The sequence below is a fragment of the Pinus tabuliformis genome, chromosome 1_1, assembly GCF_031772625.1.
Source record: "Pinus tabuliformis cultivar Carrire ecotype Pingquan chromosome 1_1, CPIR1, whole genome shotgun sequence".
Classification (NCBI taxonomy): Eukaryota; Viridiplantae; Streptophyta; class Pinopsida; order Pinales; family Pinaceae; genus Pinus; species Pinus tabuliformis.
The window spans coordinates 251777230-251802067 of record NC_142297.1 but is presented as its reverse complement, the minus strand read 5'-3'; the positions used below and the strand labels follow the sequence as shown (position 1 = coordinate 251802067).

Here is a 24838-nt window from a genome sequence, read left to right as displayed (position 1 = left end):
GAGGCATTCCAATTATTGAAGAAGAAAATAACATAGCAACTGATTTTGGTATTTCCTAATTCTATAATCCTTTTTAGGTGAAGTGTAATGTCAGTGGAATGACTATTCGAGCTATTCCTAACCAAAATGATAAGCCAATTGTGTATTTCAGTGAAAAATTGAATGAGACCAAGCAAAAGTATTCCACTTATGACAAGGAATTCTATGCAGCAATTCAATCCCTAAAGAAGTGGACACATTACCTTATGCCCAAGTATTTTATTTTGTACACAGATAATCATGAATTGCAGTTCATAACCAAACAAGGCAAGACGATCCAGAGACATGCCAAATGGGTGGAATACATGCAATTGTTTTTCTTTTCTTTCTAAAACATATTAATGGAAGTTCTAAAAATTACGTTGATGGTTTGAGCAGGAGAGGTCACATTTTGCAGGAGCTACAAGTCAACACTTTAGGGTATGAACACCTCCAAGAATTGTATAGGGAAGATCCAAATTTTAAGGAAGTTTCTGAAGTTTGTAAAAATCATGTGACTAGAGATAGAAGTCAGTGGCTTGAGTACATGATTGAGGAAGAAATGTTGTTTAAGGGCAACAAGTTATGCATTCCTAGAGGGTAAATGAGGGACAACTTGCTAAAAGAGAAACTTTAGTGGGGGACTTGCGAGTCATTTTGGCCATGATAATACATATGCCTAATTAAGTTCTTTTTAGTTTTCTCAGGGTATGAGAACTGATGTTAAAAAGTTTGTTGATAGGTCATAGGTGCAAGATTTATCAGTATGCTAAGGGAAGACAGTAAAATGTTGAACTCTATTAGCCACTGCCCATACCCAAGGGGCCTTGGGAAGCCATTAGTATGGATTTTGTTATGAGATTGCCAAAAATTAGATGAAAAATTACTTAGTTTTTGTAGTAGTGGATAGGTTTTCTAAAATGGTGCACATTATACCTTGTTCAAAAACAAATGATGCTTCCCACATTGATTTTTTTTCCAAGAAGTGGTGAGACTGCATGGACTACTTAGAAGCAATGTCTATGGGTTGGACATTTTTGGAGAACATTGTGGAGGAAATTGGGAACAAGCTTAACCTACAACTAAGCCTACCACCCCCAAAACATGGAAAAACAAAGGCCGTTAATATAAGTTTGGGAAATATGTTGAGATGTTTGGTCTATGAACACAATAAACAATGGGATCAAATGCCCCCACAAGTTGAGTTTGTATACAATGATTCTCCTAATAGAAGTACATACAAGAGTCATTTCTAGATTGTTTATGGCATGCACTTGAGAGGTATTTCTGAACTCAGAAATTTGGGGAAAGAAGAAACTCAAAGTGTTGATGCAGAATACTTCAATACAACTATGCAAATGATCCATGAGCTGGTTAAAGAACGGTTACAAGAAAGTAGCCTTAAATATAAATAAAGAGATTATCTCAAGAGGAGAGAAGTAAATTTTGAGGTTGGTGATCTTCTTTTAGCACATCTATGGAAGGAAAGGTTCCCAAAGTAGGAGTATAATAAGCTAAAACTAAACAAAATTTTCCTTACAAAGTCTTCAGGAAGTTCTCAACCAATGCTTATGAGATTGAGTTATCCCCCGATATAGGGATTTCTCCTTTACTTAATGTTGCAGATTTATACCCTTATAGGGAGCATGGAGAAGAAGACCAAAATGGAAAAGAGAAGATTCATTGGGAAGCTCAGTTACCCACAACCCATAAGTTGCAGATGGAGAGGATCCATGACTAAAAACTCATCAAATGAACTAGAAAAGGAAATTATTATGAGCACTTGGTTAAATGGAAGGGTCTTTCCAATTGAAGAAGCAGTTTGGATGAAATAGGAGGAGATCTTGAAACATGCAAATACTCTTGCAGACCTCATGGGAAAGAGTCCATGAAATTCTCTGTTCCAAGGGAGTTTGACGTAGGAGCATCACTCCACCTTTTGTTTTCTTAAGAAAATTGTTCCCGTGAAAATATATTCTATAATTTTCTTATGTGTCCCTAGAGGGATAGCTATACCAAATGTTGTTCTTTTGTTTGTAGAGGTGTCCCTTTTTATGGGACAACCATCCTGGTTGTTAATAAAGGGCTTTTAGAAAAAATCATAGTTGTCGATTTTAGAGAATTTTTTGTTAGAAACACATCTGTGTTCTGTTTAAGATATTCCTTTTCCCTTATTGTATATATACGCATACTCGAAGACCTCATGGGCATGGAGGTTGGAGAGAAGAATGAAATATTTTGTTTATGCCCTAAATGGTTTTACTATACATTATATTGTTTCTTGAATTCTTGGTTAAGGATAACTTCAATAACTTCATTTCTTTGAGTTTTCAAGCTCTGCGCCATAGTAAATACAAGAAAAGTGAGTCGAGGGAAGTAGATGTATTCGTAACCTATGGCCAAGTCATGGTAAGTCTCTGCACTAGAGTGAATTTGATTTGTGTTATAAAGGTTGGGTAAGATTCCATAGTTTAAAAATCCACTGGTGCAAAATCTCTATTAAAAGGAGTCTGGAATATCTCATTGAATGCAAAGAAACCTCTGCAGTTGAATAAGTATTCATAATACACAATTCCAAACTTCTATGCAGAAATGCGAAGTGGTGAGCTAGTAAGTTGGAGGTTGGTAATACGAGCCCTTTTCATACCACATAACCATCAATAGTCAAGTATTAACCTCCCGCAGTAGGCCTCACTGGATAGTCAAAAGTTGTGAGTAGTCAAGTGTAAGGACTTGGCGAATAGGAGGAAGTCCCAACCCCCATCCTATTCCAATGTTTGATCCCTCCCCCCCCCCAACCCAACTTTCTTGGCCAAATGGTATAGTTGGTGCAATACACGATGGGTTCACTCAATGAACCTCTGACATATCATGTGAGTTCGTGACATATTAAACAATACGGTTAATTTGACTACACATTGGAAATACCTCTAAAAATAAAATTATTTAACCCCCTACCAATATGAACCCAATACACATTCCTAGTTTAAAAAGCCCCTAATTTCACTAGATATTATAGGTATCCATTTTTCATTAAAAAAAATTATCCCTTTATATTTTTTCATTAACTTTGACCTCGATTTTTTATACCTCCCAATATAAAAACCCTTTACCCCCTATATATCCCCCAATATATTATGTCATTTTTTACTCAATATATATCCCCCAATATATTATGTCATTTTTTACTCAATATATATCCCCCAATATGAACCCACATGTTATGATATTTATCCCCTAGTGAAGTCCCCATGGTGCAACACCACATTCGGTGAATTGAGAAAAGTTTCGACCCCAACCTACTCGTGATTATGATTCTTGACCTGTGTTGGGAACTGAGAGTGGACTTCTCTGATTTGATGTTTTGGTTCAATTCTTAATGTATGAAAGAGGGCTCGTAAAGGAATTTTCTATGTGAGAAGCGAGCAAAGAAGAATGCTTTGAGGTATTCCATTCATTTATGTTTATTTTTTTTTAAGAAAAGGACTAGTCATGTTTACACTACGTCATTAACAATAGATCAACCAACAATTATGGTTGTCATTTTTATTTCACTTTCTACCGTGCAAACTTGTGTGCTCCTTTGAACCATTCCTCCCTAACTAAGAAAAAAACATAAATTTGCAAGGAGTTTTGTATGTAAATTCTCTATAGAAAAAATATATAAACTTGCGTGACAATTTGATTTCATATCAATTCATTAGGCTATATTATTACTAGATAAAACTTCTTCTATGCCAAGATTTAGTAAGGAATCACATCAAATGGTTTCATGGCATGGGACCACACCAAGTTGGCTAAGAACATTATGGATGCTGCAATCATGGAAGGATGAACTTCTTTCAGCTACATACTCTCTAATTGGCCTTTTAGGTTGTTATTTTTCATCATTGCTTAATCATTACATCCATGGTGGATGTGAGCTTAGCTAATAATTGCTTTGTGCATAGACTAAGGTCCGAGAACCACTCCTAGAGATTAATTACCAATGCATTCAATGATTTTGTATAAATATCCTTTCTTCCTTCATAAGCTTCCATGCCTACTAAAAGCTAAAGATCTAACCCCTTGCTTGTTATCCCTAGCAAATTATGACCAGATTGTTGAATATGCAATGATGGAGTCAATTTTTTTTCCAATTTGACTACATAAAGGAATACCAAGAATATATATTAGGTATACACATTTGGAAGAGGATCCTAAATCTAGAACCTTATTAATTCCTTACGATTCCATGTGCACTGGAGCGTGATGACAATATGCCCACATAAATACACTCTAGTTAGCCAACTAACCTCATGATTACATGGTGCGACCTTCCTTGTACACAATGATCATAGCTTCATAGTTTTTATCCCTTAGTTAACTTTTCCCTATGTTGAGTATCAGAATGTACTTCCCCATATGTTTAACATGGGTGATGGTGAGCAATCTTGCAGGGTATTTAATGAATCCTAGATGACTAATGATCATTTCACATGCCATAATCCTCTTCAAATTTGGTTCTGACTTTGCCAATTTTATATCTAGTTGAACTCTATGTGCTCTATTTCCTTCAATCATGAGATCAAGTCACTCACAACATTCCATGGAGTGGTCTAATGGCTTGGTTTGCTAGTGTATCTATTACTGTATCTAACTCACATATGACATGAAAGACTTTTAACTATGGGATTGTACTAAAGAAATATTTGATTCTCTTATAAATCAATTGCAGCTTCAAGTATGAAGGATTGATGCATAGATTTAGGTTTATGAAGATGTTGTTGGAATCCCCTATTATGATTATCCTATGCCCTGAGAGGTTCTTAGATAACGTAATACCTTGAAGTAGGGTATACAACTTGACTTGAGTGGTTGAGGTTATGCCCAGGCTCTGATGATTTAACTTGATCTCTAGGGCTAAATATCACACCATCAACCCTTTCCACTAGTGAGATTTGTTTCGAGGCATGATCAAAACAAATGATAAAGGAATATTAAGATGTTAACTATTCTTGAAACCTTATTGAAGATAAAGATACTTGATAATGGCTATTTTTTTAGGGTTGAGGGGAGTTTTGGAGTTGTATGTAAGATTGGACCACACATCTTACTTCATAGGAAACCATCATTTAAGGTTAGTGTGATTTGGATCCTTTATTGAGAATATGTTCTACTAACTAGGACTTGGGTGTGTCTACTATCATTATTAGAATAGCTTGTATATTTGAAATATTACTATGTTGCATGCTAACCAAATCTTCCACAACACATATTTTGGGAGTGCCAACCATAGTACTTTTAATAAATCCTTACCTTTGAATGAACCTAATTAATGTTGATTCCATGCTTCAAACAAATGGATAGGTGATTTAGGCTATTGAATCCTATACAAAACTATTGAATAGCTCGTGCCTTTGTAATCTATTTAGCTATTATTGGTGAAAAACTGTTAATTCATTATTGTTTCTGTTTCCGCTTCTCAATCCTGATCCTAATTAGGCCGATAGGCCTTCCTTTGAAAGACCTTTTTCGTCGTCCTTTTGTTTGTGAGACTAACACTTGGCATCCACATTCAGCGGGAAATTGTTCAACCGTTTCTGTTAGCAGTTAAGTGGAAAAACGCAAAACGCAGACTCGGATTTCATAGATCCTGTATGGCCGATAGGTAAGGCCACCAGATAACCATGGACTCCATAAATATTGCAGATAACTATGCCCTCATTAATTCAAACTAATGACATGGAGGCTTATCCCGACAAATATGGCATGCCTGACTTCGCAACGCCTTCACCGCATTCGATATCAGTGTTTCAAGGGAAGTGGGATATAAATTCAGGAACCATATCTGCCTTCACCACCAACGCAAGAAGGAAGCCTTTGTTTGTCCTGCATAATACTACCATAGCGAGAGAAGACCATTTGCGCAGAAAGGAAAATGGCGTGCTCTACTGCAGGCCAGGTTATCAAATGCAAAGGTAATTACTCCAGTTGAGTTCAGTTCAGTGCAAAGAGTCATGGCCACATTCTATTTATTTCATGTATATCATTTCAGGGCAAAATTGAATTTCAGGGTTAAGTTGGATTTATGCAAACTGTATGTGTGCTTCTTGAAATCTGATATATTTTGATATTTGTATATCTGTTGCAGCTGTTGTTGCCTGGGCAGCAGGGGAGCCTCTGAAGATTGAAGAAGTGGAGGTGGCTCCCCCACAGGCAATGGAAGTCAGAATTAAAATTCATTATACTGCCTTGTGTCATACAGACGTTTATTTCTGGGAAGCAAAGGTATGCTTTGAAAAATTATTGGAACTAAATTTATTAAACATCAATAAAAATTAAAGTCTGGATATGTGGCATTCCCTTGCACTGTATGATACATTAGCTTCCTCTTTATACAATTAAATCACTACAAACATTGATTATTACATATTTTCAACAGTGAAATTAAATTACTGATACTCATACTGCTTTCTGTTGCAGGGCCAAACCCCTCTCTTTCCCCGCATTTTGGGACATGAAGCAGCTGGGTATGCACTCTGTTTTTTATTCAAAATAAATTAATTAGTTATACTAGTAGGCATGTAGAATTTCAGAAGGGAAAAAGAGACAGAAACTTTGTGATTTATTGTTCACTAACTATAGGTTGGTTGACACAGGGTTGTTGAGAGTGTTGGAGAAGGGGTGACTGACCTCAAGGAGGGTGACACTGTGCTTCCTGTATTTACTGGAGAATGTGGAGAATGCAGACACTGCAAGTCAGAGGAGAGCAACATGTGTGATCTTCTGAGAATTAACACTGAGAGAGGGGTTATGATAAATGATGGAAAAACAAGGTTTTCAAAAGATGGGAAACCGATTTACCATTTCCTTGGTACATCGACTTTCAGCGAGTACACTGTTGCTCATGCCGGTTGTGATGCCAAAATTAATCCAGAGGCCCCTCTTGACAAAGTCTGTGTTCTGAGTTGTGGTGCCTCAACAGGTAACTACTTCATGCGAACTTCTTAATGTACTTGGTTGATGATTGTGAAACCCATGATCGTTTCCTAGATTAGAAATGTCATGCAAACTTCATTTTGCTGTGGATTCAGGGATGGGTGCGGCTTTGAATGTAGCCAAACCCAAGAAGGGTTCAACAGTAGCAGTATTTGGCCTTGGGGCTGTTGGGCTTGGTGTAAGTACTAACGAAAAGTGTACTCTCTTTATGTTCGTGTCAATACTCTTATTTTACAGTCATTAATGGATTATGATGATTATTTAACAGTTCAGCACTGTTCCTGAATATTTTGGGACCAATATCATGAGTGTACCCTTTAGTTTTCTGTTACGCATCTTGTTTGGGTTAATCTATGCAGGCTGCTGAAGGGGCAAGAATTGCAGGAGCTTCTCGAATAATTGGAATCGATTTAAACAGTGAAAGATTTGAAAAAGGTTGAAAATTGACCATTTCCACCATTTGTTAATCAGTGTATATATGTTAAATTGCCCATTTCCGTCATTTGTGAGTCAGTGTGTATATGTTTGACTGAAGAATTGCCTTTCCTTTCTAATTTTTTTGATCCTTTTACAGCAAAACTCTTTGGTGTAACGGAATTTATTAACCCACTGGACCACGCCAAGCCTGTTCAAGAGGTCACTTAGTTTATATTAATTAACTTTTAAAGCTGAAGACAGTTTTACCTTGCCTTGCATTCCATTGGTACAACATGGGGGATATTTAATCTGTGTAGCAGTGGGAACTAAGTTACTAACACATCAATAATGCCTTGCTCACTACCATTTGCAAGTAAAGTTCCAGAAACAACTGCCATTGAGGCAGTGTCACATGTGCTTATACTTCTCATACAAGCCTTCTTACAGAAATGCTCTTTGGCTTCACCAACCAGTCCACATACGGTGGATGCACCTTGGCAACAACAGTTTTTAACTATATCAGAGAAATTAGCTTCAGCAGAAAAAGTGTAGCAGGAGGTGGCAGATGAGGCCCACTTATTAACAACCTTGTACATTTCTCTTGCCCTTATTTGTTGCAATATTTCTAGCATAATCGGATCACTACATGAGTATTTGACCCAACTTTTAGCACATCCTCTGACGCAGTGACTGCCATCACTCTAAAATTGCAGGAGGAATGTTAACTATGATATGTGACTTGTGCCTATCATCTGCACAACTCACTTATGAAATAGTGGTCATACTGTAGCAAATTTGTTGTTGAACTTCTCCTCAGAGAAAATTTACATTATCATAGGCTCAGTAAACCTCTGATCTTATTTACAATCAAATATCCCCACTTAGAAGTTGTCAGTACTCATCAATTGTCTTACAGTTGAGGAAGTTTCTTCTTGATTTGATTTTCATTTGATCCAAGTTGTACCACTTACCAACCAAGGGCAATGCCGCAATTGTCCTCTGAGCCCATTCTTATAAAGTTGCACAGTTTCCTATTTGGTTACCTATTCTTTGCACTACAGAACTATGTCTTCTTCCACTGCTGTGCCAAAATTAAGACAATCTACAGAAAATGATGTGATGGACTCCTCTTCATCTTCATCAAGGATGGATGTCTTGTAGAGCTTCAAGCAAAGCTATAGACTGAGGTGAACGCTAGATCAATCCCAATGCACGATGGCAAATCCAACTTAAATGCCTTCTCTCAAATCTGGTGGATGATTCTCTGTGGAGTATGGACCCTATCACAGAGTTTTATGCTTTCCCTCTTTCTTTTTTAAGCACTATTTCTGAAGATACACTAATGCTTTGTCTCCTACATGTGATGAAATGAATCCCAATGCACGATGGCAAATCCAGCTTAAATGCCTTCTCTCAAATCTGTTGGATGATACTCTATGGAGTATGGACCATATCATAGAGTTTTATGCTTTCTCTCTTCATTCTTTAAGCACTATTTCTAAAGATACACTAATGCTTTGTCTCCTACATGTGATGAATGGTCTCATGCCACCACAGTGCTTGAGTGTATTAATGAAGTTTCCACACAGCTCCAAATGGTCTATCTCTAAAGAATTATAATTGGAAATGAAAGTTGATAAACGACATATTCAGCCCAAAGACTATTAAGCTTATTCAAGATAATAAGCTGTTGTGCAAAGGTGTTTACAGAGTTGTTGCACTTGGTACATAAAATGACAAATCGAGCCAGAGCTTTTACACCAGGTAAGGCTCACCATGTGTTAGTGCTCAAAGAAGAGCATGATAATATAAGAGGGGACTGTTACCCACAATAGTGCCTTGCGCAAAATTGGGGTAACCAGGAGGGCTATCCCTGTAAATAAAAAATAGTGATAACAGTCAGAAGTTTGCAAGCAATGTGTACCTGTGACAGTGTTTGCAGAACTGATCAGTAAAAAAAATATAACGCTTTTGCACTCCATAACTATGGTGATGAAGGTATGAAGAAGTCCTTGAGGAGGTTTGATACGCATTTCCTTGTTTATGCAACCCAGAAACAGCTGCGTGAGATGACCAGTGTATCTGTAATCATGAGCACCATTAAGGGATGAGTATTCAGGTCAGAAATTTTGCATTAATATGCTGTGTTAAATCCAACGGAATTGGTTTGGATGAGATCTGTATCTACTGCCCAGAACACTACCATCAAACTTGACTATCTCATCAATAAACTGTTTTCCTCCATTTGAATGTTGCCAAAGTGTCTTGATTGCTTGATCCCTATCAGGTGGAGCATTGTCTCTGCCAGGCAATCGAATGAACTTACATAGCCTTCTTCAAGAGCAGTTCCACCATCCAAACTTAAGTTCCAGTCAACGTCTCATCATCAAATGCCAAGCTTACTGTCCACATACACCTTTGACATCAATGCTGAAATCACCAACACGTCTCTTTCTCTTCAAGTTTTCTTTCATGCAGTCAATGTCAGATCTGGCAGGTTTGCTTAAGTGCTCGAGACAATTTATTTATCTCTCTTTTTCCAGTTAGTTCTACTTATTACAGGAGAGATCGGACTAGACTATGTTGAACAAGTGCACAAGAATATTACATGTTAAAGGCAGATCCCTGGCATATCTCTTTGGAGCATAAGAAGCCCCGTCTCCTAGCTTTTAACTTCCTTGAGGAAATTATCCAATTCACCTCTTCAAGGGACATCAACAAACAGCTATCAAGGATCATATAAAAGGGTCCCACTGCAGTGAATTGTTCTTCAAAGGACTCCCTTCTGCAGGTTATGGGCAATGAATCAGTTGTTGGTGACAACGAACAGGTACTGCCTCACAATATAAATTTTACTTATTTTTTGTACATTGTCTTCAGATTCAGATCATAGATACTGTATGTACTTGTGTACCAGATGTAAGTCCCATCCTCTAGGTCAATTATAATCCTACATGGGTGTTCACGTAATATCCTTCATTCTCTTTAATCATTTATGAATGGTTTGTGGTGCATTTGATTGCCCTTCATCCTCTTTTTGATGCAGGCATTGTCCAAGAGTTCCCTAAATTTTGGTGTGCATTCACTCACCATGAAACTTGGGACTTTTTTCACATCCTCCGGGGCACTGTGCAGCACTATGCTTGTTTCCATATTTACTTTAGTTTCTTTGAAAGTCAGAAATTATAATCATATTGCCTTCGTCACTACTTACCTTTATATCTGCTTGACTATCTATAGAACTTTCTTCCTTTCACTACTTCTATCGGCCTCTCTTTGTACCTTTTGGGACAATTGCTAGTTATTATTACCATACCTTGATTCGTTGGATCTAACATATTACTAACACGAATTTATTAATGTTACTTAGTACCCGTTACGTTGCTTCATGTTAATCCTAATTTATTTGTTCATTAGTTATTGGAAATATGTTTTTAAGTTAGGTTTATAAGATTTTATTAATTACTTTATTAATGTGGTTATTTCTCAAATAATTATATTATCGCTTGCTATCAAAATTGAATCACTTACACTTATATAAGTTAAGTGAAAATAATAATTATAGCATTACACCTTTCGTTGCATAGCCTTCAAAGTGAATCAGGGCTTTTGAAGGCAAGCCTCACCAGCGAAATGTTTTCGTTACTTGCAGAAATCAGGGTCAGCCTTGGAGATAAATCTAAAGAAAATATCAGCATAAATAAAGCTACATACCCGGTAGCCAAGTCGAGCAAATAGAAGTGCAAAAGAGGAATCTATCAACTAGTATAAAAGCCTCTCTTTTTTTCCTTTACAAACAGCAGCAATGATAGCAGCTTTGCTGCTCATCCCATTCGTTTTTACATACGAAGGGTGTAACAAATTATTTGGAAGATTCTCTTTCAATCAAACAAAGCATGCGCTGAAAACTGAGAACATCGCAATCAACTGTGAGCGCACCGATCTGTTCAAATCCCAACCCCTCGGCTGATAAATCAAGCAAAACGGCCATGAGAGGATGATTTATATGACTGATCGCCACCATGAATAGCTCTCTTTCCTTCCCAACGCGCACAGGGACAAATCCGCTAATGCCTTTCTCATCTGAAAACTCATGTGACCCAGATGGGTTGAGACTACAGATCTCAGATCTCAGCGCCTCATATTTCTTACACTCAATCCTTCTCCGCGGCATTAATTTTCTGATAAAATGGGGCATCTTGGCCATTGCAGTTGAGATTTCTGTGCACTGTCTATGGCTGAAGACGAGACAGAGGAGAATGAGTTGGTAAAATGGAGTGTCTATCTCAAAGGGTCGCTGCTGCTTGTATTTATCATTTATGATGGGCTTGGAGGAGGTTTCGCAACTCTGACTGTATCTGTAGAAGGTTGACCAAATTTAGGAAAGAATCTTCGAAAACTAATTAAAATATGATTGCGACTTGCGACTCGCGAGTCCCCATATGATATGATACATGCAACGATAAAACAAACATGCAGCACGTGTTAAATTTTTCAAAGAATAACTTGCAAAGTAGTGTCTTTCTGCACATTAAAGTTGTGTACTGTCAAAGCCGGTGGGAAGTTAAGTTTGATAAGTGGGAAGTTAAAATAGTTAACGTGATATAGTGCAACAATGTTAAATCAGGTACCTTTACGTTAAAAACTTAAAGCTAAGTGGAAGGCTTTCAAGTCACACGGCCCGGTCTTAGCAGGGTATTTAATCCTCTCCAAATTTCACCTGACTAGGGATCATTTCACATGCCATAATCCTCTCCAAATTTGGTTCTGACTTTGCCAATTTTCCTTTCACATGCCATAATCCTCTCCAAATTTGGTTCTGACTTTGCCAATTTTCCTGCTAGTTGAACTCATGTGCTTTATTTCCTTCAATCATGGGATCCAGTGGGTTTGAGTGGAACCGCTCACTCACAACATTCCATGCAGTGGTTTAATGGGTTGGTTTTCTAGTGCATCTACTATTGTATTTAAGTCACATATGACATGAATGACTTTTAACTATGACATGAATGACTTTTAACTATGGGATTATATTAAAGAAATCTTTGATTGTCTTATAGATCAATTGCAACTTCAAGTATGAAGATATAATCTTTGATTGTCTTATGGATCAATTGCAACTTTAAGTATGAAGGATTGATGCCTAGATTTAGTTTTATGATAATATTGTTGGAATTGCCTATTATGATTATCCTATGCCCTGAGAGGTTCTTAGATAACATAATACCTTGAAGTAGGGTATACAAATCGACTTGAGTGGTTGAGGTTATGCCCAAGATCTAGGAGTATGATGATTCAACTTGCTCTCTAGGGCTAAATATCACCCCATCAACACTTTCCACTAGTGAGATTTGTTTTGAGACATGATCAAAACAAAGGATAAAGGAATCTTAAGATGTTAACTATTCTTGAAACCTTATTGAAGATAAATATACTTGATAATGGCTATTTTGTGAAGGTAGAGGGGAGTTTTGGAGTTGTATGTTAGATTGGGCCACACGTCTTATTTCATAGGAGACCATCATTTGAGGTCAGTGCAATTTGGATCCTTTATTGAGAATATGTTCTAGTAACTAGGACTTGGGTTTTTCTACTATCATTATTGGAATAGCTTGGTTATTTTAAATACTACTATGTTGCATGCTAACCAAATCTTACACAACACATATTTTGGGAGTGCCAACCATAGTCCTTTTAATAAATCCTTACCTTTGAATGAACCTAATTAATGTTGATTCCATGCTTCAAACAAATGGATAGGTGATTTAGGTCATTGAACCCTATACGGCAACTATTGCATAACTCGTGCCCAATTTTTTTTGCATACTCACATTCTATGAAAACATGTAATGTAGTCTCATTATTATTTTGACATAGAGCAGATCGTGAGGGTCCTTCAACTCCTCTTTTTGACAAAGTTTCTGTAGAAAACCTGCTGTAGGTTAACCCGATAGTGCAATATAAATCAAAGCAGAATACTATAACCTACTTCTACTATCAATTTGCGGAACCTTAAAGATCGAGCTGAACAATATAACCAGAAGAAGAAGAATCAATGCACAATATACATGAAAATACTTTGGGGAAAGCCTCAGCTAAAAATCCCACATCTGTGTTATTATACAAGGTGGAAATACATAGGAATCATACAAATCCTTAGCTCTCATAGCTATCCACCTCTCATTACAATCCTCATAGATGCTCACAGGCAATCTTGGCTTCTCACAAGGCTTCCTCTCTACCCTCCAAGCTCCTATTTCCTTGTGTTGTTCCTAGTGGATGATTCTCACCTCACTAAGTGGATGATCACCTCATCACACACACTATCAGAACTGCACAATCCTCAAGGAATGATTCCTTCTGCATGCATGAGTTTTATTTATAAGAAAACACATGCAACTGATAGTACATTGTCCTTGTCTTTAATCTCAACTGGGTCTTTCTCAGAATAGACATGCATGAGTTTCTGATGAGGGAATCTTCAGTTAACTGGGGTACACTAGTTGAGTGCATGCATGCATCAACTAATTGTTAACTCTCTATTAGTTTTTCAAACAATTTGGAACTAATTTAACTAGACTTAACTCAGTAAATTGAGTTAACTAATTACAACTCAAATATAACTCAATCTTATCTCCTTAATTTAAGGGATAACTCTTACATGACTTCATAAATACTTCTAACTTGAATTTATCCAACTAATTAAGTCAAAATAACTTAATTAATTATTTCCAAGTAGCTGTTAAGACTAAATTCGATTTTAATTCACAATTTAATTCAAGGACAAATTAAATTGGAATATTCTTGTTGCCACTTTTAAACAGTTTCCATAGTGAGAATTTTTTTTGTCTCTCAATGTCCAAAAAAATGTATTTATTTTGGGAAGCCATCCATGTGTCATATTTGACACCACAACTTTGGATGTAATGGAGGTCCCTAAAAAATATATGGTGTTATAGCCTAACTTTACTCTATAAAAATCCGCCCCAACCTTTAGAGTCTTCTTTATTAAATGTAGATTTATTTACTTAAATTTATTAATTAGGAATAATGTTAGTTTTAATGATAAGATGTAATTGATATTTTGATTGATTGGATTTTTTATTAATTGATTAAGGAGATCAAATGTTCTCACACTTTAAAACTTTTATTTATTTGGGTGTCTCTACAAGAATTTAGGTATTTTTTGAGGCACACATAATGTTTTTTTACTTAAGTCAAGGTATGGGTATGTTTATTTCATATTTTTGATATACTCTTTAAACCTCACATAAAACAAATAATAATTTCATTTTAATGTGGAAATCCAAAATTATTTAATAATTAAAATTAAAACTATTAATTAGTTGTAACTTTTAACTCTAATATTAAAAAATTATACTTAGTCTTCTAAAAATAACAAAAAAAAATATGCATTTCCAGATAATCCGTTATGTGAGAAACTAATCGAGTCGTGACAAATTATGAGGCCAAACATGCACATGCACATTAAGTCTAGTCGACCTAGACCGTAGTAACATGCAACACTTTTATCTAACTTTAGTGATATATTTCAATAAATAAGGTAATCAATCTCGTTAGTAAGTCTTGGAATGTTGGAATAAATTCTCAAAAATTATAATACATAATTAATTTGAAGCTTAACTCATAAGTTCCTTTTAATTAAGGAAGTTTTTGTTTTCTAAATATTTGCATATAGTTGCTATATTGTGGATCATTTATACCAAAATTTAATATCTCATGCTTTTAGTAAGTATTTCAATATAGTTATAATTTGTTTTTTGAGTTTGAGTGAAAAATCAAAACTCAAAAGTTTTTAGTAAAGGGTTATTAGTTCTTTTTGGTTGAAATATTTTAGAATTACTAATTGCTGCCTCCTTGTTGAAATTTATCACTTGTCCGGTAGTTAACTTTTTTTTGATATAATATGATACAAACATTTTTCTGGCCAAATTATTTATTTAATAATTTAAAACCTTGAATAATTTATCCATTCTCTACTACATCAGAATATTTATTTATTGGTGGTTAAACCTTGAGAGGCATAATTTATCCCTTGACTATTTCATGGCCATAGTTATTTATATGCGGTTAAAACTATGGTTTTTTCATTGACTCCTTGGTGTTATTTAATTGAAATTTATCACTGTTTTACCAATAGTTAATTGTTTTTTAAGATATTCTCTGATATAAATATTTTCAAAATGGAATTATTTATTTAAATTGGATTATTTTTCCATTTAATATTGTCTCATAATTGAAATTTATCACTTTTATGCCGGTAGTTAATTATTTCTTCAAATCCTATTAGATCACTTACATTCTACAATAAGCAACATCAAATAATAAAAACTTAAAAAATGAAAAGAATAAAATAAAGCAACTTTTAAAGCTAAATTAATTTTTCAAACCCTATTAGATCACTTACATTCTACAATAAGCAACATCAAATTATAAAAACTTTTAAAAACAGAAAAGAATAAAATAAAGCAACCTTTAAAGCTAATCCAAGAATAATCGACCGTTGATATAAAGTAATGGACCAATGATATAAAGTAGTAGCATATACCAGATAGGAGGAGTTTAGTTGGGCCTGTCCATGGGTTTAATCCTTACTTTTGAGAATTAGGATGGGTTGTACATAATAATAATAAATATTTAATATTAGTATAAAAAACTCTAAAAATTAAATGATTTTATTTCTCAAGTGAGGAATTATCTCACACAATTAAAGTGTTTCATCTTAAAATTTTGAATTTTATGTTTTTCTTTCTTTGTGTCGACAACTTTTATGTTAACTTTAATATTTATGGAAATTTTCATTTGTTTGGTGGTCTATATCAATACACTTCATATTTTTTCTTTACAACTCTCTTTAGTCCTTACCTTTCCAAAATAGTTCTCCAACAATTTTCTCATTTTTCCCTAACTTTGGGTGCATACTATGATATCTATTTTAAGGATTGGATTCAACACAAGCACTCAAAACTTCATTTATTTTGTTCATTTAGGAAGATACCTCTTTCTTCTTATATTGTGGATATGTAGAATCATTTAGTATGACTCCAAAAGGAGGAATGTCTGAATACGCAGTCCTCAATCTTGGTAAAATCCTTTTCAAAGATGTGGTTATTTCTACTCTTAATTTGGATTCACACCAAAAATCATCATTTCCTTATTCATACATTGTCTCTTCCCTATCCTCTATGGTTTAGTCATGGTTTCTTTAGCCCAAAAAATTCAAATTTTATAAAACAAAAAAATTAATGTGATGCACTTATTTTTTCTTGAAATTTAGTCATATAATTTTTTCCATATAATTGAAGTGATGAGAAAGTTCTAGTTATTGAATAAAAATAGGTTATTTACAAGTAGACTAATGAAGAGAGGATGCCCTTATTGAAAAATGATTATATATCTCAAAATTCTTACAATAGTAACCCACCCTTAATTTCCAAAGAGGAATGGTAAACCTAACAACCATAGCTAAATTAATACAAACACCCAAATCCCTACAACAACACGTGATAACAATGAAACAACCATCCCATGATAATGAAGATATAGTTGCAGATATCCATTGGCATAGTATCCAACTTTATTATGTTATAATACAAGTTTGGTTGCAAGTAACAAAGGGCCAAGCACCACAACACATACAAAAATTAAAAAGAAAACATAGATTAACAAATAAATCAACCAATAATTATGGTCAAGCCACAGTCATTCCACTTGCTACCATACAAACTTGTATGCATGTTTAGACCATTCCTCCCTAACCAAGAAAAAGATAAGAAAATTGCAAGGAGGTTTCTATATAAATTTTCTATAGAAAACTCATTAGGCTATTTTTTTACTAGATACAACTTCCTCTATGTTTAAATTTCCTAACAGAACTAGTGCATTTAGATCAAGTGGTGTTGTGGGAGGGGAGCTCATTGAGTTGGCTAAGGATGTTTTCGTTTCTAAAATCATGGAAGGAAAAACTTATTTCAGCTACAAATACTCCAATTGGCTTCTTCGACTATCAATTTTCATTATCTTGCCTCTAAATCAATGATCATTACAAAATCATTATCTACACGGTGGATGTGAGCTCAACTATTAATTTCTCTATACATATAACTACTTATGGAGCTAAAATACCTTTGCATTTAGTGCTTTTGTATACATATGCTTACTTCCCTCATGAGTTGTCATGCCTACTAAGAACTGGAGATGGGGCCCTTGCTTTTTATCCCATGCAAATTCTATCTAGATTTGATGAATATGCAATGATGTAGTCAACTTTTTTGTCAAGTTGATAACACAAAGGAATATCATCAAGATATAATATGGATACACATTTAGAAGAGGATCCTATAGCTAGACCCCTATTAATGTCTTTGTCATTCCATGCACACTAGATCATGATGACAGTATGCCCACACAAGTACATTGTGGTGGCCCAATTAACCTCATAATTGCACGATGAGTCCTTCATTGAACACAAAGCTCGTGACTCCATAATTTATATGCCTTAGTTAATTGCCCCCTACGTTGAGTCTCATAATATACTGTCCCATATGTGCCACATAGGTGAGGGGAAGTGACATTGTGAGGTATTCATGAATCCTAAAGCTTGTGACACGATAGTTCCTATAACTTAATTAACTCTCCCCTACATTGAGTCTCATAATGTACTGCCCCATATGTGCCACATAGGTAATCGGAAGTGACATTATGGGGTTTTTAATGACTCCTAGATGACTAGTAATCATTTCACGTGCTATAATCCTCTCTAAATTTGGTTCTAAATATGTCAATTTTCCTAGGAGTTTAACTCCATATGCCTTGTTACCTTGAATCATGGGATCAAGTGGGTTTGAGTGGAACCACTCACCAATAAAGTTCCATGGAGTGGTCTAATGGTGTTGGGCGCAAGTTCCCCCAAGGGTAGTTTTGGGGTTAAAAGCCAACATTTGGTCAAATTTTGTAATCCAAGTTTAAAGACTATGCATTTTGTGGTCGCAGAGTGCGTAGGTGTTAAAGAGTCATAGGGTTGTCTACCTTTATTTTGGAAATGTAATGTCGGCTGTAAAAGATCTATCCATGGTCCACAGACCATGGGATTGTATAAATAGAGGTAAGCTCTAAGTAGTTAGAATCATCAATGAAGAGATGATGTATGAGAGATAGCTTTGAAGTAGAAGTCTAAGTTCGGGTTGTAGCGTAGGTAGAGGCTTTGCAGCTGAGTGTGCAGAGGCCTAAAAGTCTGCAGCTGAGTGTACAGGGCGAGTCAAGTCTGTAATCGTCTAGAATTATAAATAAAGAGAAGTATTCTACGATTTATGCGTCTTTATTTCCTGTTATGCATCTTGTTATGTTGGGTATGAATTTCACTTATAATGCTTATATGATGTGCGAATGTATGTAAATGTGTTGGTTAAGTGAACGCAAGTAAGAACATCTGTTTACGCGAAACTAACTAAGATCGCTTAATAAGATAAGTAAGACACTTAGCCTAGGTTGGGAAATATCGCAGTTCGCTACCCTAGTAGCGCGAAAGTCCCTAAGTCGCAGGTTAGGGCTGCGCAAAAACCAATTGTACCCTTTCACAAAGGTACTAAGGGGTGGAACAGAGGGCTAAGCAACCTGTGTGAAGGCAGGTATAGCTTGGATAAACTGGCATCACATCCATCTCAAGGGTGCAGAAACTTGGTTCCAGCATCCCCCCATACTACTTCGGGTGAGACTTCAGTCCGCGCTACGCGGGCTGATGCTGAAAGGGCTAGTAGTGTAGGGATTTGTTTGGCTAACTAACGTTGAACCCGGGGCAGGCTGCCTCAAGCCAAAAAATGGTTCCGTTGTCGGGACCGGAATCTGCATAAGAGATGTGTGATGTCGTATCGCTGGAATCCAACTAAGAAAGAAATCAAAGGCTCGTTGGACAAAATGATCCACGAGTTTGCGACACAAGAGAATAGAAACCCGTGACTATCAAAAGAATAGTGCCTGGATCGATACCTGTATACAGAGATCCACGAAATCCTTTTCACCTCCTTTCGTACTGAGCTATATGAGTGGATCACGAAGCTAGAAGATAGCCAAGGAAGGTGGAAACTTGACGGTCCTATTGTGTGGACCCTAGAGCTAGTGCGAAGGTTGGAAGCATCAGAGGATAATATCGCCCGCGCTATCAATCATTGGCTTGATCGTGTTGTAGGAGGATTTGTTACGGAGTTCGCAATCAACACCTCAGTCAGCGATAGCGAGGCGGAGCACCGTTTTTTCAAAGGACCATGAGGTAAGTACGTAAAATCTTCAAATACTTGGATTAAAATTTTGTTGTGCGAAAAACGGGTTATGCAGCTAGCTTGATGTTCAGGACTACGCAAAGTGTAAAAAGTTACAGAAGCGAAGTAAATAAGGGTCCGGAGTATAACCCCTTGATTTTACCTCCGCGAGGAGATGAAGAAGGAATAACGAAGGTCTCTCCGCAAAGCACTATTTAGTTAATAAGACAAGGATTCCCACAAATACCACCTCTGCCTACACCACCTCCGACTTCACTGCCATTGCCTCTAACTTCACCTGTACTACCTCCACCTCCACCGCGATTCAGTATGGCAAACACAGTGAAGTTGCCTTTATTCAAAGGCTTGAGAAATGAGGACCCGAACCAATTTTGGTTCATTGTGAGGGCTGTATGGGAAGCTTAAGGTGTTACAGATGATCACATAAAGAAGGCGACAGTGGTTAGTGCTCTGCAAGATGACGCAAGAGGCCAATTAAACAACAACTGAACGACAATTGAACATCAACTGAACAACAATTTAACAGGAACTGAACAACAATTGAACAACAACTGAATAGCAATTGAACATCAATTGAACAACAACCGGTCCCACGTTGACTTTCCCTTTAGAAGACAGGCGCTTCGCTCTACGCCGTTGATCTCCTCTCTCTAGATCTAATGGTTGGCAGTGAGATCGCAAATCACAATTTCTCCCGGCCAAGGTTCATTCACTCCCGAATGATGTGATGCGATGCAATCCAACGGTCAGCAGTTAGTCATTCATCTAACGGTTGACAGCGATATCGCACAGGGAACTTGCATGATGCTTACCCGCCTCACGGAGCTGATATGGCTTATAAACCTTGATCTATTAAAATTCGGGCTCGGGTTTAGACTTAAACTCCGATCACTTTAAACCCCGATATCTATTGGATAACAGAATCCATTAGATCCTACGGCTAGCGATTCTTCGACTAACACACAAGTTAAACACAGGCCTAACCCTGCTGTTGACTATGACGTAAGCAGTTGAACTTTAGATCGATGGTTGCCTTCAACCACGATCAACCTTTCTGTGCTCTTCTACCCCTGTTATTAATATTAATGACTGCAATTAACCCATAAGCACTGAGATTATAGTTAAAATACGAAAAATAGAGAAAATACCCAGATGCGCTTCAGAACGCAAATACACAGAGGTAAACAAGAGTTTTCAACAAATTGACACATAGTCGCACACTGAATCAATTTATTCAATAAAATAATAGTTACAAAGTCTCATTCCTCTTAGCTCGATTACAGAAAATTAATTGACCTCTGTTTCAATCTCAAAGCCCTCTCTCACACTCAACTCTTGCCTCTCGCTCAATCCTCAATCATTTCAGCTAATCTTTCTTCATTACATTTTCTTCTTTTTATGAATCAAATCCTATTCTAATTGTACGAACAACTCGATCTCTATTTTTAATCAATCTAACAATCAAATCTCTATTTTCAAGCTCCATTACACACCTATGCTAATAACTTATCCCTTAATCTAAAATAAGACAATTTCCTAACTATTACAATAATGAATTACAGATCATTTTCGAGAGATCCAACCCTCTTGACTAAAACTGACTTTTGACCACTCAGGTCAATGAAATTCAACTCATTTAGCCACAACATGTGAACAAACCTTCACATTGCTAGCTAAGTCCAGATGCTCCTGCATCAGACTCCCGGGGAAGAAAAGAATCATCCCTCAGACTTTCAGGGTTTACTCCATACTTCTGCAACTCTGTTGTTGTCAACCAACTAGCATCCTCCACTAGCTATCCTTTCCATTTGACTAGATATTGATAATAAACTTGTCTTCCGGTTCTTTTGGATACTCTTTTCTTTAAAACAACTTCCACCTCTCTCTTAACTGTCTTTGCCATTTGTTCTTCCCAGTTCAAAGTTTGAACTTCATCTCCTGTAGTTTCCTCCTATAGCTCTGTCTCTATCCCTTTGTATGGATACAAATATGCAACATTGAAGATAGGTGATATTCCAATCCCTTCTGGCAATTCAATTTCATAAGCATTAGTTGAAAACTTTCTTACAATTCTACATGGTCCTATCTTTTTCATTTTTAGTTTATTGTAAGTCTTAGCTAGAAATATTTCTTTTCTAAAATACACCATCACTAAGTCTCCCACTTGGAATTATTTTTCTATTCTTTTCGTATCTACTCTCTGTTTGTATTTGCCACTGCTTTCCTGCAATCTGCCTTTAACATCTTCTTGTAGTCTCTGCATTTGCTCGGCAAACTCTTCATCTTTTGAACTTCTTGTCTCTTCTTTACCCAAATTATTGAGCTCATACATACCTCTTGGATTCATCCCAAAAACAATTTGAAATGAACTCATTCTAGTACTTTGGTTTGGAGTGTCATTATAAGCAAAGTCAACCCAAGCTAGTGCTAAATCCCACAGCTTAGGATTTTGATACACTAAACTTTTCAATATGTTCCCCAAGCTTTTGTTTACTACTTCGGTCTATCCATCTATTTGAGGATGGTATACTGAACTGAAACTGAGGTTAGCTCCTAGTTTTTTCCAAAGAGTTCTCTAGAAATTCCCTACAAACTTTGCATATCTATCAGACACAACACTACATGCAATCCATGTAATCTTACAATTTCTAAAACAAATAGATTAGCAATATTTGTTGCATCACTAATACTTTTACATGCAATGAAATGTGCCATTTTGGAAAATCTATCTACCACAACATAAACGGAGTCATTCCCCCTTTGAGTTTTAGGTAACACCAAAACAAAATCCATGCTAACTGCATCCCAGGGTTGGTCTGGTATTGGCAATGGCTGGTATAATCCTGTATTCTGGCTTCTCCCTTTAGCGTGTTGACATATCCTGCACTTCTCAACAAATATCTTAACATCAGTCTGCATCTTTGGCCAATAATAAAAGGTATTTACCTGAGCAAAGGTTTTGTCTTGTCCAAAGTGACCAGATAATCCTCCTCTATGTTTCTCCTTTATTATGTGTTCCCTCATAGCACATTTTGGAATGCACAACTTGTTACCTTTAAACAATAAACCTCCTTGGATAAGATAATCTAACCACTGACTTCGGTTACGAACTATTAGATTTTGTACTGTTGTGTAGATATCTTTGAAATCTGCATCATCTTTATACATGTCAACCATTTCTTCAAATCCTACAACACCAACTTTTAATTCTTGCACAATGAAATTTACCCTGCTTAAAGCATCAACAACTTTGTTCAACTTACCACTTGTGTGCTTTATCACAAAAGTAAAGCTCTGCAAAAACTCTACCCACTTGGCATGCTTCTGGTTCAATTTTGGCTGATTGTTTATGAACCGCAATGCATGATTGTCAGAATACAATATAAATTATTTTGGTAGCAAATAATGTCTCCATTTTCCTAAGGCTTGTACAATAGCATAAAATTATTTATCATAAGAGAATAATTCTTCTTTGCTTCATTTAATTTCTCATTCAAGTACGCTATTGGTCTTTGTTCCTGACTCAAAACTGCTCCAATTGCAACTCCACTAGCATCAGTTTCAACTTGAAATAATTTTTCAAAATTGGGTAAAGCTAAAACTGGTTTCTCTGTGATTTTCCTCTTCAACAACTTAAAATTCTTGTCTACTGCTTCTGTCCACTTGAACGACTGATTAGCCTCCTTGATTGTTTCAAGAATTGGTGCACAAATTTGACTAAAACCTTTGATAAATTTCTTGTAAAAACTTGCAAGACCATGAAAACTTCTTACCTCAAATATATTCCTTGGAATAGGCCAGTTCCAAATTGCTTGGAATTTCTCTCGATCCATTTTCAACCCTTCTTTAGAAACTACAAATCCCAAGTAAATTAATTCTTCTTTCATGAAACTACATTTCTTTAGATTTATCAGTAGTTTCTCTTCCTACAGAGTTCTTAAAACCAATTTAAGATGCTCTAGATGTTCTTCTTTACTTCTACTAAAAACTAGAATATCATCAAGATAAACAATAACAAACTTGCCTGCATATTCCTTCAAGACTTCATTCATCAATCTCATGAACGTGCTAGGTGAATTAGTGAGTCCAAAAGGCATCAATAACCACTCATACAACCCACTGTTTGTTATAAATGCAGTCTTCCATTCATCTCCTTCTCTAATTATTATTTGATGATACCCACTCTTCATATCTATTTTAGTAAAATACTTTGACCCACTCAAACAATCCATCAAATCATCCACGTGTGGCAAAGGAAATCTATACCTGATAGTGATCTTCTTTATGGCTCTGGAATCTGTACATATACGCCATTCACCTCCCTTCTTTGGACTAAGTAATGTTGGTACAGCACATGGAATAAGACTCTCTCTGATTAGTCCCTTATCCATCAGTTCTTGCACTTGTCTTCCCACTTCTACATTCTCTTGAGGATTTATTTTGTACGCTGCTTTGTTTGGAAAACTTGCTCTTGGTATTAGATCAATATGATAACTAATACTCTTGATTGGTGGCAATGCATTTGGCAGCTCATCCACAATAATATCAGCAAAATCATTTAACAGAGTTTTGATTTCTTCAGGTAAATCATCTAAGTTTGTGGAAGTTAAAATTACCTTAGGTCTCCCTACAACAGCAAAATGCATTTCTTCACCTTTCCCAATATCTTACAACAGCTCCTTTCCACTCATCAACATAACATTGTTTCTAGGTGCTCCTTTGTCAGCGTCATCCTTCAAAGGAAGCAGTGTATGTTTATTTCCATTCTTCTCTAGAGTATAAGTATTTTTCCTCCCATCATGAATAGCTTTCTGATAAAACTTCCACGGACTTCCCAGCAATACATGGCATACATCCATTGGAATTACATCACATAATATCACATCCTTATACGTACTAATCTGTATCTCTACCTTGCATTGTTCTGTCGCAATAATCTAATGTCCTTTCTGCAACCATGACACTTTGTAAGGAGTAGGGTGTGTTGTCTTCAATAATCCTATATTGTCCACCATCTCTATAGAAACAAGGTTATCAGTGCTTCCACTGTCAACCATCAGTTTACAACATTTACCTTTGGATTTGCATGTAGTTTTGGATATACTCTTCCTCTGAGCTGGTTCTTC

The 24838-nt window shown here is 36.2% G+C and overlaps 1 protein-coding gene across 1 annotated transcript; it reads left to right on the top strand.

Annotated features, from left to right (window-relative positions):
- The first annotated feature begins 6138 nt into the window (after positions 1–6138).
- On the top strand, positions 6139–7930 carry LOC149212459 (alcohol dehydrogenase 1-like). Its single transcript, XM_089391854.1, has 6 exons — positions 6139–6288; positions 6484–6530; positions 6660–6985; positions 7095–7177; positions 7359–7434; positions 7574–7930. Exons 1-6 carry the CDS (start codon positions 6220–6222, stop codon positions 7642–7644), a joined length of 672 nt encoding a protein of 223 aa, XP_089247980.1. The 5' UTR covers positions 6139–6219; the 3' UTR covers positions 7645–7930.
- The last annotated feature ends 16908 nt before the right edge of the window (positions 7931–24838 follow it).